The following is a 15,360-nucleotide window of genomic DNA, read 5'->3' as shown; positions in this document are numbered from 1 at the left end:
GTTTTGCCATGTATGAAATGCAGATAACAATACTAGCTGTGCTAATATATCAAGCTTGTTTTATAAACCAAAGGAGATACACAAAAATATTTTACACTTTACCTGTATATTAAGTACATATAATTTCTAGGCCTTGACCACCCATTTCATTGCTGGCAAAAAAAAAAAAATATTTTGAGAATATAGTTATCTTTTATTAAGACATATCAAAGAGAATAGCAAAAATGTGGCTGGCAAAAATTTAAGATCAGCATTTCAAAATTCAATGGCTTCTGAGTAATGAACTGCACCTCTGCATCAATCAAATAAAAATTTGCTAATTTTATTTTAATTTTTTACATTTTAATTCCAGCATAGTTAACATACAGTGCTGTATTAGATAAAATTTAAATCTTAATTTCATTATAATGAAACTCCAAATCCTTTCTTACTTTGAAGGTCAGGACTATATATGGAAAACATGGATTATATCTAACTTTGAGGCTCCTGGAGACACTGCTAAATCATCAAGCTCTGGGTTACCATGGTGAAATAAAGTAAGTTGATTTTTTATTCTCATAGTCCTCTATTAGGATACCAAACACTGAGATCTGTTTTTAGAAGCTTCATGTGTGAAGCAATCAATTTCTATTTTTAAAAATATTTATTTATTTATTTGAGAGAGAGAGCACATGTGCGTGGGGAAGGGGCAAAGGGAGAGGAAGAGAGAATCTCAAGCAGACTTCCCACTAAGCATGGAGCCTGATGCAGGGCTTGATCTCATGACCCTGAGATCATGACCTCAGCTGAAATCAAGAATTGGATGATCAACGAACAGAGCCACCCAGATGACCCTGAAGTAATTTCATTAATTGAAAATACTTAAGAAATGTTTGCTTAAATTAAGACAGCTTTCTTGGTCATCAAAATACAAAGCAGAAAACTTTGAATTCCAACCATTATAGACTATCAAGAGTCAGATTTACCATTTCATCTGAAATAACTTAAAAATAGGACAAAATATATGAAGCAATGGTTTTTCAGATGTTTATACCAGGCAGCACAAAACCGTGATTCCCTAAAGAAAGAAAAATAAATGAGGCAAGCTAAGCTTATGGAACAAGAAGAGGAAATCCAGACCCCAGAATTCTTCTTCCACTAAAGAGATGGCATTTGGAGTTATGGAAGGCCAAGAAGGCTAGAATGCACAGTACAGAGAAGTGGAGAAGAGAGATCTCCCAGAGAGTTCTCTCTGGAGATTTCTAAAGAGTTGCTCTTGTGTACTGGCTAATGTATCCATTTGAGGAAACTACCCATGGCCCTGGGGTGAGGAGGAAAAAGAACAAAAGAAAGAGACAGAAAAAATTTTAGGTCTTGCACAAGGGTTGAGAATAGTTCAGGTCAACTTAAAATAGACTGTTATAAATATAAGCTGTTATATATAAGCCTCATGGTGACCACAAAGCAAAAAGCTATAGAAGATACACAAAAGATAATGAGAAAGAAATCTAAACATATCACTAAAGAATCATCAAATCACAAAGGAGGAGACCAAGAGATAAAGGAACAGAGGAACTACAAAACAACCAGAAAGCAATGAACAAAATGGCAGTAAGTACATACCCATCTATAATTACTTTAAATGTAAATGGACTAAATTCTACAATCAAAAGATACAGAGTGACTGAATGGATAAGAAAGAAACAAGATGCATCTATATGCTGCCTATAAAAGACTCAAATCAGACATAAGGATAACACACAGACTGAAAGTGAAGGAATAGAAAAAGATATTCTATGCAAATGGAAACCAAAAGAACGCCAGGGGAGCTATAATTACATCAGACAAAATAGACTTTAAAACAAAGATAAAATGGAGATGAGAGTGTTCATAACCATCAGAGCTATACTACAAATATTAAAAGACCTCAGGCAGAGGAAAAAGATAATTTTAGATCTACACCAAAACACTGAAAAGTACTAGAAATAGTAATATATGGATGAATAAAAAGTATATTTCTCATTAAAAAAAACTCTTTAAAAGAAAATTTACTATTTAAAGCAAAAATATTAACAATGAACTATGGGATTCAGAATATAAGTGCAATGTTTTAAAATTGAAATTGATAATGTTTTAAAAATTGAAATTTCAGTGGTTTGTTTTCTTTAAGCCCTGTCAAAATGGCCTTGGTGTCAAAATGGCTCTGTAAAAATGTCCCAAGCAAAGTAGCTTAATTAAATGGTCTGAGATAAAAAAAAAAAAAAAAAAAAAAGATAAAAAGGATACACATGCATACTTAAATAATAAAATATTAAAAAGAGGAAAATGAAACAAGAAACAAATAAGATAAATAGGAAATAAATATCAAGGTATTAGATTTAAACCCAACCATATCAAGAATTATATTAAGTATTAATGATCCAAATGTACCAATAAAAAGTCTGTGATGTTCAGATTTCATATAAAAAGCAAGATTTAACTAAATGCTGTCTACAACCAACACATTTAAAATAAAAGACATACTAAAAGTAAAAATATGGAAATGATACACCATGTTAACTCTAATGAAATGAAAGTCACCTTGGTTACATTAACGTCAAATAAAATGCATTCCAAAGCAAGGGATACCAAAAAGTCGATTCATCAAGAGAACATAACAAACCTAAATGTTCATGTCCTTAATAATATAGCTTTAATTTACATAAAGAGAAAACATAAAACTTAAAGGAGAAACAGACAAATTTACAATTACAATTGGAGAATATAATATCTCTTTGTCAGTAATTGATAATAAGCAGTAATAAAATTAAAAAATGGACAAATGATCAAATAACTTGATCAATCAAGTAGCAATTACAGAATACTCCATATAATAGCAGAATACAGATTCTTTTTCATCATACATGAAATATTTAAAAAATTAAATCATATTCTGAGCCATAAAACAAGTCTCAGTAAGTTTAAAATGATGAAATCAGATAAAATATGTTCTCTGATCACAACAGAAGTAAAGTAGAAATTAAAAGCAACAAACAAAAATCCTGGAAATCTCCAAACATTATGAAACTAAACAACACACTTCTAAATAACCTATGGTAAGAAAGAAAAAGGAAATTAGAAAACATTTTGAACTGAATTAAAATGAAAACACAACATACCTGTAATTTTTAGCTGTTCTCTTTTTCTCACATTTCCTATTCAATCCATCAAAAATTAATTAGGGAAGCAACTCGATCTTCATAATACCCCCAGAATCTGGTCACTTCTCACCACCTCTATTGTTAATTAACTACATTTCATTCAAGCTACCATTGTATGTCTCCTGGATTAGTATAATAGCCTCCTAACTGAACTAGATTTCTCCCTTGTTCCTAGTTTATCCTCAGTACAGTAGCTACAGTGATTTGTTAAAACCTAAAACAGTTTATGTCATTGTTTTGCATGGAACTGTAAGAGAATCTTATTTCACTAAGAGGAGGAAAAAAGAAAAAAGAAAAAAAAACCCAAGTCCTTATAAAGAGTGCTACCTGATTTGCTCCCCGATTACTTCTCTAGCTCCTTCTACAACTATCTTTGCCCATTCTGTTCCAGTTACCCTGTAATCCTTGTCCTTCTGACACGTACCATGCATATAACCACCTTAGCAACTAACCTCCGAATACTTCCTCTACTTAAAACACTTGTTTACCCAGATATCTACATGTTAACTCGATCATCTTCTTTATTTTTTACTCAAATATCACCTTGTCCACCTAGTCCATAGCCTACACTAACCACCCTAGTTAAAGTTGTAGTCTCTCAGCCCCTCTTCCTCTTACCCTGCTTTCCTTCTGCTTTCTTCAACACACTTCTAATGTATTCGGTGATTTGCTGATATATGATGTTTATTGTTATCTGTTGATCTCTGATAGACTATAAGCTATACTGCCAGGGGTCAGGAAGATTATTTGTTTTGCTCACTGATGTATCCTAAGCGTCTAGAGCATGGCCTCTTAGAATTCAATTCGCACATATTAGAATTCAATAAATATCTGTGAAAGTGAACTGAACAAGGGAAGGGGTAGAATGTCAAGATACTCTCAGGGATGCCTAGTCAGACACAAATTCTGACTAGTCCCTCTCGTGGCCAAATTGAAGAAGGCCGTTCCTAAAGACCTCATCAAAATCAGGTTCCTTGTGCTATCTTCTTAGCACTCAGCTATTTTCTTTCTTAAAACTTATCTTTATTTGTAATTACATATTTATTTATGCGATTTGATACTTTAACGTCTAGGTAGGTATCCCCATGCTGGCAGGGAACATGACTGTTTCCTTCACATTATATCCTCAGCATCTTGTAGGCCAATACTTGGCACATGATAGTCACACAGTAAATATTTGATTAATTCATTTATTAATTTATTTAACAAATACTTATTGAGCTGCTACTGTATACCAAGCACTACTCTAATCACTGGGGACACAGATATGAATGCAATAGTCTCCTCTCTTGTGAATCTTGTATTCTAATGGGGAAGAGAAACAGTAAAGAAGCTGGAATATGTGACATATATTACATGATGATTAGAGCAATACAGAAAAGCAAAGAAGGGTAAAGGTTACAGCAAATATCAACTGATAAATAAATGATGGAAGGAGACTGAACCTAGCCAATGAATTTCCACCAGGCCAGCTTCAGGACATGGGGGTTTCCCTCATCTAAAACCTTGGAGGTGGCTGAGTAGCAGGGAGGAAGGTGGTTAAGCAAAAAAAGCAGAAAAGTGGGCTAAGAGCCAAGTAAAAACCAATCATCTAAAATTGGGAGTCCCAAAATACCCCCCAAAAATGGAGAAAAGCAAGTATCAGCACTCACATTATACCTGCTACATAGTATACTTGATTAAAAGATAGGGTCCAGAACCAAGATTCCAGGAAACAAATATATGAGAATAAAGGGATTGGGGAGCAAATGAGGTTAGGCTACATATATCAATATTGTCAGTTTCCCGCTATTTTATGTGCATATCAGAGAAGCACACTGGTTTCCTTATTCACCTGTCTTTGACCTTTGAATGTTCAAGGACATCAAACCATGAGAACTAGTAAAGAATTGCATTTATAAGTGATAAACCTGTTTCATCCTTAAACAGTCCTTGGCTAAAGCTTCTTCTGTTGAATTAAATCCATTCTGTTAAGGGTTTTGTATGCAAACCTATATCCTTAAGAGATTAAAGATGCAATTTAGACACACATTTTAGGAGCTGAATGCACGAATCATTATTTTAGTACATATTGTCCATTAATCTGCTGTTCAATTGGGAACCCATTTGGAATGTGGCTGCTTGCTAATTAGCAGGATTCTAGTGCTGAGCTGCTTCCTGATTAAATGTCCTTTAGAATCAATAAAACATCAGGAGGGATTATGGTGATGTGGGATTAGCCCCATCTAACCAAATAAAATGAGTTGTGTTCCCTTCTTAAACTGTCACGTTGCAAGAGCTGATGAGAGGAGCAATTTCACGAACGATGTTACAAAGTTGTTGTTTTTTGTGTTGTTGTTGTTGTTTTTTAAACTGAGATTTTGTTTTTTGCCATTTGCCTACCAATTAGCAGAGACATTAGTGAATGTCTGCTAGGGTAAGGCGATTTTGAGAAAGACTTGATTACGATTTCAAATCTCTACTCTGAATCACCCTTATGTAAAATGAGTTCAGGTTGTGTTGGATGGAAATTATTATCCTCATTCTTGGCCAGGAACACGTAAGTCAGAATTAGCATTTAATGTTTCTGTGTGACTTTGCAATAAATGGTAATTAAGGAGGGCAGAGAGAGAACAGGAGGCAAACTAATACCCTAAAATTGTATTGGCAAAATTAAATGCTTCAAACCCAGTTTAAAACACAGGCACACAAGCCAAATTGTGTTGGGGGAGGGGATAAATAATGAAGCTGCTCTGGAAGCTGCATAAATAGAATGCAGCAATTGACACAGCCACAAGTAGGACTTATCATACACATCTGGTCCATTATGAAGAGTGCAATTAGGTTGAAAAGGACCGGTTTGATAATCCCAGGAACAACCAGAGGATTTTAGGAGATAAAGCAAACATGAGGTGTCCGATTCAGCAATTACTTGTAAATGGGAATAGGAAAATTGGTAGATAGTGAGCAATTAGAGAAATGTTATGGATCTGCCCATCAGCTGGGTCTTGGGAACTGGACCTGGCTCTTAAGAGTTCACTAATTTCGTCTTCTTTTGCAGAAGTCCATATCCATATGGGGTCTGAATAATAATAATAATGATATTATTATTATTATTATTATTATTATTGAGTCAACATTTATATACTGGTAACTATATTATAGGCAATATTCTAAGTGTTTTATAAATATTACCTCTTTTAATCCTTGTAAATGCTCCATGAGGTAGGTACTACTATTTTTCAAAAGAGGAAACTAGGGCACAGAGAGGGTAAAACCAATAGGTAACTGATTAATGAATTCATCAATCAGTCTGAGTCAAAAGCAGGTTCTCTAGCTTCAGAGTCTTCACTCTCAATACACCATATAGACTCTCCTGCAAGTCCTAGGAAACTCAGACGCTTCTAGGACACTGACTAAGCATAAGGGCTTTAGGCAAACCCACTGAGTTCCGTGGCTGGCTCCATTCTTGGGCTTGGTACTGAGCAGTCTGGATTTGAGGAGCTCAGTATCTTCAATCCTCTCCCCTAAGACCCAGGAGAGGTGTGAGATACAGATACAAAAGCAAGGAGGCTCTTAAGTTCCAGGGTGAGTCATGATCCAAAGAAGCCCAGGGCCCAGCCCAGGAGGCAACTTCCCCTCACTGGTGGAGCACCTCCCCTAGCCCTTCAGCCACTTACGTTGGGGAAAAGCAGCTTTAGTCCTGGAATCATATGGATCTAGATAGAAAACCTTGCTCTGAAATGCTCTAGTTTGGGAAAGTTGGGCAGGTAACTAATTTCTCTTAACCTTAATTTTCTCATCTGTCAAATGGAAACAAAAATTATTTTGATGGATTTAAGAGTTTATTCCCTTATGAATCAAGGAAGTGTTGTGCTTCTCACAGTTAACTGGAAGGCAAAAAGAATACAATGCAGGGCCCTCCATCAAGAAGGTGAACACAAAGGAAGATGGTGGAGAGGAATGAGCGTCCCAGTGGCTGAGTTAAATGACATAACAAAAATAACCTCCTGACTTGACGCTGTAAGGGACTGATTCACGTGGCACCTTATATGCGCCAGGCATGGGACTAAATGCTTTACATGGCTTATCTCATTTTACTCCTAATAGCCCCATGAGTTATGTTTTTATATCCACTTCACAGATGATCAAACTGAGATTCAGAGACCTTAAGTAAATTGTCCCAAAAGCTGGGCTTCATTGAATCTTTATTTCTGTTATGGGCTGAATTGCATCTCCCCAAATTCATAAACTGAAACCCTAACCTCCAGTAACTTACCCTATGACCCTGTTTGGAGATAAAGTCTTTAAAGAGGCTATTGAGTTAAATAAAATGAAGCTATGAGGGTGAGCCTTAATCCAGTCTGACGGGTATCCTTACAAGAAGAGGAAATTTGGAAATAGAAACCCCAAATATGGGTTAACACAGAGAAAAGACCATGTGAGGACACAGTGAGAAAATGGCCATCTACAAGCCAATGACAGAGCCTCAGAATAAGTCGAACTTCCTGATACCTTGATCTTGGACTTCCAGCTTTCCAAGCCATAGAAAATAAATTTCTATTGTTTAACTTCCAGTCTATGGTATTCTGGTACAATAGCCTACCTGCCTCCTCCTTCTAGAATATTCTGTACTCTCTCAGCTGGAGGAGAATATTACAAGATCCTTAAGGGAATGGCATGATAATTAAATGCTTCAAACCATGGTATTTAAACTATGATTCTAGCAGTCTGAACAAGCTGGCACATCAGTGCTATTTTACACTACATTTCAACTGAGCTTGGGGAGACCTGTAGGGACTAACCAGGTAAGAGAAGGAGAAGAGTGTCTCAGAGGGAAAAAGAAGCAAGCAAAAGTATTGTGGATTTGGAGAACTGGGACTATTATTATGGCAGCAGCATTCATTTCATAAGCTGGAGAAATGTAATGGGCTTAGGAAGTAAGCACTGACATACTTTTGGTTTAAGCCTTTATGAAACTCATAAAGAAACAGGTCACCTGTAATTAACTTAATCAAGATTACCAGGATGTTTCTATGAAATGGGCCACCTTTTGTATGTTTGGTATGTTTAGGCTTTTGTTCCATGTTATTTTGATATATAAGACTTACTATATAAAATTACTTATTGTATAAAATGTCATCCACATACTGTATAAAATATTAGCCATTTAATAATCCATAATTAAAATTTCAATGAATAAATAAAGAGGCAAAAACTTCACCAGTAGCCAAAACTAATAAGCACTCTAGTGCCAAAATCTAGAAGGAATCTCACTAACTATAAATAAATGGAATCTGGGAAAATCAGTGAGTTGGCATTCATCCTTGGCCCTGTCTACCTGTGAGAAGTACAACTGACAGAAGATCTCTCATTCTTTCACCAGACTTCCCCTTGATTTGGAGGCCCCAAGTCTTTTTTTTTTTTTTTTTTTTTTTTATATCCCCAGGGGTACAGGTCTGTGAATCACCAGGTTTACACACTTCACAGCACTCACCAAAACACATACCCTCCCCAATGTCCATAATACCACCCCCTTCTCCCAAACCCCCTCCCCCCCAGCAACCCTCAGTTTGTTTTGTGAGATTAAGAGTCACTTATGGTTTGTCTCCCTCCCAATCCCATCTTCTTTCATTTATTCTTCTCGTACCCACTTAAGCCCCCATGTTGCATCACCACTTCCTCATATCAGGGAGATCATATGATAGTTGTCTTTCTCCACTTGACTTATTTCGCTAAGCATGATACGCTCTAGTTCCATCCATGTTGTCGCAAATGGCAAGATTTCATTTCTTTTGATGGCTGCATAGTATTCCATTGTGTATATATACCACATCTTCTTGATCCATTCATCTGTTGATGGACATCTAGGTTCTTTCCATAGTTTGGCTATTGTGGACATTGCTGCTATAAACATTCGAGTACACGTGCCCCTTTGGATCACTACGTTTGTATCTTTAGGGTAAATACCCAATAGTGCAATTGCTGGGTCATAGGGCAGTTCTATTTTCAACATTTTGAGGAACCTCCATGCTGTTTTCCAGAGAGGAGGCCCCAAGTCTTGACCCACTAAAAAATAACACAAGCACCACTTTCTGTAGCTGCAAGAGTATTGTTAGCCTGTGTCCGTACCCACCCAAGGGTACATACGCATACGCTTAGCCACATACTGCTTTTCTGTACCAATGCAGAAAGCACAACTTCAGAGAATGACAATGCAAAAGTTTGGGGTGGGGAAGGAGGGCAGGGGCAAACCTGGCTGTGATGTCTGCATTTGATGAGGCATAATTCCTGCCAATAAAGTCATGTGGGTTGGAGCAGAGAGAGGCAGATCCCTGGTAGTCATATATGCAAAGTATATTGATAATGACATACATGCTAATTTCATGTCTAATACTCAACCCACCTGAGCTGGTCCCAACCAAGGGCCACCAGGTGTCAGTGAGGGTTGGCACTCACTCTGTGACTGTAGGACTAAATAAGCAGCGAATAGGACCAAGGAAAATCTATGCAACTGATCTGTTGAGTTGTGCAGAATGTGAAGAGTTCCTCATTTGACAGTGAATATAGAGAATTCCAAATATGAGATCTAATTTTAAAAATAATGCAGAATACAGAGAAGAAATGAGAATCCTGCAGATTCCAAATAGCAGCAAATTCTTGAAAATGATTACTCTAAAAACTAGGAAATGTTTAGAAAACCATTAATGTTCTCTATAGGCTGTATGGAGCCATGTCCTCTATTGAAACCAACTGGAAAGTAATAAGCATAATAAACTACTAAAATGAAATTTAGAAAGCACTAAAGTGAACAGAAGAAACTGAAGGAACTTGGTAAACATGGACAGTTTCAAGGAGCGGAAGCTTTTATAATCCAAATTAAGTGATAATCAGGAGTGTAACTATATGTGCTGATATATGTCCACTAGACTAAATGGGATCCCTTGTCTATACTGCATCATTATGTTGTACACCAGAAACTAATATAATGTTACATATAAATTAGATCTCAATAAAAAATTATGAGACAATCAAGGAAATCTGATCATTGCTAGATAGTTGATGATATTAAGTTATTTGCATTACATTTTTAGGTCAACAAACTTTTTCTATAAAGGACCTGATAGTAACTCTTTGGGTTTTGTGAGTCTACAGTCTATTTCCACTACTCAACTGTGTCAGTGTAGCTTGAAAGCAGCCACAAACAATGTATAACAAATGGCTGTGGTTATTTTCCAATAAAATATTAATTAATTGATTTTCTTGAGAAAGAGAAAGCAAGCATGATTGGCCAAGGGAGTGCAAAGGAGGAGGAAGAGAGAGAATCTTAAGCAGACTCCATGATGAGTGTGGAACCCAACGTGGACCTCAATCTCACAACCCTGAGATATTGACCTGAGCAAAAACTTAGAGTTGGATGCTCATCCAACTGAGCAACCCAGTCACCCTCCAATAAAATACTATTTACTAAAATAAAAGAGGTAACCAGGGATCAAAAAAAAAGTAAAAGTGATACTAGGTAAAATCTATTAAGAATATCAAACTTGAAAGTTTTCCACAAAATTTAGAAACAAAAAACAGAGAAGAAAATGAGAGAAGATAGTAGACATAGAAGAGAAAAAATAGAAATTGAACCTAAGAGGCCTTGGCATTGTGGAAGAAGAAACTAGAAAAATGGAACAAGAACTAGCAACAAAACCTACAACTGAAAAAAAACTTTGCAGAGATGGGAAAAAAGAAAAAAACCTCTGTGTACAGATCAAAAGGACTCAGTATGACTAAGATAAATGAAGGGAAAAATACATCCATGTCTATCCTAACAAAAGTTTTGTGTTTACAGAGACAAGAAAATTACTTAAGGAGGCAGACCAAAACCAAAATAAAACTAAACCAAAGCAAAGGAAGGAAAACATTAATTTTAAATGAACCCAAATCAGATTGACCTCAAACTTCTGCAATAAAGAATACCAGAAGACACTGGAGCTGTGTTCAGGAGAAAAAAAATGTAACTGAAATAAAATTATATTACATTCACGTGGAAGGCTATATAATTCAATGGTTGAGCATGCAAGATTTGGAGTCAAACGGCCAGAGTTTAAATTCTGGCTACCTCATTGAAAACGTGGGTCCTTGGGCAACTCTTTTACACGTTTCATAGGATGGCTATCTCAATTAAATGAGATAATGCACACAAAGTACTCAGAATACTTACTAAAGGCCATTTTAACTTAATAACCTAGTGGAATTTAGAATTTGAGCTCAGATTTGCCTGAATATAAAATCAGGCTCATAGACCTTGTCCTCCAGTCCTGAACTCTGTGACTCTGCATTGGAAGTTTGGCACCTGCTTCTGTGATTAGATTTATAGTGCCTGTTATGGTAACTGGAACCCATTATCCCATTTATTTATTTATTTATTTATTTATTTATTTTGCTCATTAATCTGTGTATTTGTTTATTTCCTTCTCATTCTTATTATTCTTTTTGTTTTGTTTTGTTTAAATTTTTTCAATTTATTTATTTTCAGAAAAACAGTATTCATTATTTTTTCACCACACCCAGTGCTCCATGCAATCCGTGCCCTCTATAATACCCACCATTCTCCCATTTAAATTGTCAATGGCTCTTTGAAGTTCCTAGGGTAATGTAAAGAATACAGAAGCAAGGAAAATTTAATTAGAAGGGTCTCAAGGATTTCGTTGATCACATAAATCCTATACACTTGAATCAGGCAGTGTCCAGTCTCAATACTTAATAAACTTTTCTCACAGTCTCCTCCCCCTACTATCAGCACTATTCAAGAAGGGGCAGAAGAGTTTCTGGTGCTGTTGGTCCAGATGACTTGTCCCATATTTGATAACTCCTAACAGCTCTGAAAAAAACAAAGGTTATGCAATATGGAAACATCGATGATCTAGATTTTTATTGTCACATTGTTGTGGCTGTTTTTCTAAGGGTCAGAAGATGCTGTAGGCCTAAACCTGGCCCTCCTAGGAGGACAGAATTGCAGCAAGCATCGAAGTCAGGAGTTGCTTCCCTTGTAGCTCACTTCAGATCTGTGCTAATATCAGACCTTTGTATGATCATTGATATTTCCCAACAGTGCTGCTTTTCCAACATTCTTTCCCTGTGTATCCCTTCAGCAGCTGATAGAGTCATCATCTTATCAGGCTTATGATTTCTGCATACCTCCACCTTATCTATTCTTGTGCCCAAACTGAAATGAATCTCCAGAGGCCAGATTTCCATACCAAAAAAAAGAACTACTCTGACTTGAAATGTCATGTATGGGAAAAGTCCTATGAGGTATAAGCAAAACAATGAATCGTTTTTATTTAAAGAGTAAAATCACATGATATTAAAACTCTTCTAGAAAATCCAGGGCTTCTATATCTCACAACTTGGGCTTTATATTTCCTTAACTACTGATGGGCAAGGAGGAGATAACAATTCTTACCAGTCGCAGTTTGGTGGCTAGCAACAGAAACTGCCTTTTGTTAAGCTAAATAAAAAGAAATATTTTGAAAAGATATGGAGTTATACACAAAACTGGGGGAAAATAAAACTTTGGGAGGAACCAGAGCCAAAAGTTAATGAGAGATACAGAGACAGGGAATGGGAGAGAAGGAGGAAGGTAGGGAAGGGTATGTGGAGAAAGTGATAAATAGATAGTGATTAATTAGACAAGGTGAGTCACAACACTGGCCCGGGTAGGGATATTGATTATAGTCCATCATCCCAGAGAAGACCATATTTGTATATAAATGGAGGATGGATGCCAGGCAAGCAAAAACAGGTAATTTTCATGACCAACATTTTCCTAAAGTACTTATAAACCTTCAATGACCGTCACACGTAAATATATGCTTAATGCTCTTCCTGCTTGGAGATTTCACTAAATGTTATCTATTTGAACTCAGAACTCCTTTCTATCCGCTCTTGTGTTTTTTCCTGTATCACAATAGTTCCCATTCTTGGGAAGACTACAAATAACATTTCTAACTCCCTTGACACCAAGGTTCTGGAATTGATTTAAGTTCCATCAGTGAAATGCAACTGGGTGAGATTTGAAAGGCAGAAGTGGCGGGGGTGGGGCCAGAGACATTTTAAGTATTTACTTATTTTCCCAAAGTAGTAGCAACTCCAGACCCTGGCAGGCAACAGTTTTTGCCTTGGCCAAAATGCATTTTGTACTGCCTAGTCACCAACCTCGCAGTCAGGGACAACTGAGACATTTGTCAAAAATTTCTGCAGTTCACTGGTCTCTAGAACTGTGAGGCCTAATTCTGAGCCTAGCAGCAGATGCCAACCTCCATTCTACTAACCCCTGAAATAATTCTGTAGGCACCAAATTTCCTATATCAAAGCCCTGTTCTAGTAGAGACCCCTAAAATAGTTTGTTTCCTGAATTATACCTTGAATGATACAGGTATCAAAAAGCTCCTTCAATATCACTATCAATATAAACATTGACCTTATTGCACATTCTTTCAGAGATTTCTACATTGAGTACCAATGTCATGTTTACTTCTCTTGTACAGATGGCAGAATTTTGTTGAATTGTTGAACAAAGCTTCCTCTGATTTGCCCACAGGTGAGTTTGGCGGTTTAGTTCCTTGAGAGACATCCCAGTTCTCAGAGCCACTGTTGACTCTGCTGCTTTGCTCCAGTAGTTTTCTAGTTGGGTTTCATCTTATTGCTCTCAGAAATGTAAATGGCACAGCAGTGCAGGAAAAATAAGACTCAGGATTGCCTCACTGGCTATTCTTTTAGACCAGGGGGATCATAAAAGGCATAATTCTCCAAGTTGTATTATATCATGAAACATTCTCTAGTGAGCGCCCTTTCAGATGAATGCAGCTCTTAGAGAAGAAGTGGACATGATTTATTAGAACTTCAGTTGCACAGTCCCTTAGATCTAGGAATGCCACAGCTAGGTAATTACCCTACTGGCATCTCAAAAAAATAAAATTAGAGTAAAATAAAATAAAATAAATGTTCAGTGTATCATTTTTTGGTAAATGCCTGTAAAAACAGAAGTAAAAAATATTTTAAGTTAAAAATAAGAATGGAAACAATAAGAAATCCTTCAGGGACAATTTAATTAAATTACGGTATATCCAACTGATAAAGTTATGCAGCTGTAAAATAACATAGCTGGCCTTGATACAGGAAGATTTCCAAGACATATTATTAAGTGAAATTATAAAGATTAATTTGGGCAAAATATTTAGCAATTAGCAAGTTTTAAATGTGACAGGTGAAAAAATATGCATTGATATTAATCTGCTGTTGCAATTTCTGTTTACTACATTCATCAACCATTTAGTGATTACCTTTTGGATCAAAACACAAGGTACCAAAAGTTTGAGGGGAGTGGTGGTGTCTCAGTTTACATTCCAGCAGAACAATAACCTTCCTGGGTATTTCAAACAGGGAACTTAAAACAGAGGATTAGGGGACAGGTTGCACAAGCTTTAAACAAGCAAAAAGAGGATAGTGTGTGTATTCATTTCCTTAGGGCCACCATAACAAAGTTCGACAAACTGGGTGGCTTAAAATAACAGAAATCTATTGTCTCACAGCTCTGGAGACCAGAGGCCTGTCCTGAAAGCAAGATGTCAGCAGGCCATGCTCATTCTGAAGTCTCTAGGAAAACATTCTTCCTTACCTCTTCTAGCCTCTGGTGGCTCCAGGCATTTCTTGGCTTGGCTTATGGTTGCTTAATTCCACTGTCTGCCTGCACCTTCACATGACCTTCTTCCCTCTCTCTCTTTGGTGTCTCTGTATCTCCTTTTTCATATAAAGCCACCACTGTTCATTGGATTTAGAGCTCTCCCAAACCCAAAATGACATCATCTTAACTTGATTACATATAAAATGAGCCTGCTTCCAAATAAGGTCACATTAACAGGTACTAGCGGTAGTACACAATTCAACCCATGACAGTTGAGGTAACCCAGAGCTTAGGAGTTGTGGAAACCAGCTCTCATCTTTAGTGCTGAAGGAACATAGTGAAAGGTGTACTGTTAGCAGAATCTTGGCAAGTGCTACTACATCGCTGATTCTAGGATCTCCAAGAATAGGCCAAGCAGCTAGAGAAAGAATTTTGAAGGAGGTGCCACACAGCTGGTTACACCATGTAGTTTGAAACTCAGTGTTTCACAAATAGGGCTGGTGCTTGGATTTCTGACAGAACACA

General features: G+C 36.7%; 1 protein-coding gene across 1 annotated transcript in view; it reads left to right on the top strand.

Annotated features, from left to right (window-relative positions):
* Window positions 1–15,360, top strand: part of C14H1orf87 (chromosome 14 C1orf87 homolog) — an 88,263-nt gene that overhangs the window by 54,511 nt on the left and 18,392 nt on the right. The window contains 2 exon segments of the mRNA XM_059377088.1: window positions 439–536; window positions 13,700–13,752. Coding sequence (XP_059233071.1) covers window positions 439–536; window positions 13,700–13,752 — 151 coding nt within the window.

Source organism: Mustela nigripes, chromosome 14 (assembly GCF_022355385.1).
Source record: "Mustela nigripes isolate SB6536 chromosome 14, MUSNIG.SB6536, whole genome shotgun sequence".
Lineage (NCBI taxonomy): Eukaryota > Metazoa > Chordata > Mammalia > Carnivora > Mustelidae > Mustela > Mustela nigripes.
Note: the sequence above shows the minus strand (reverse complement) of the source record. Positions and strands in the feature narration are given on the sequence as shown.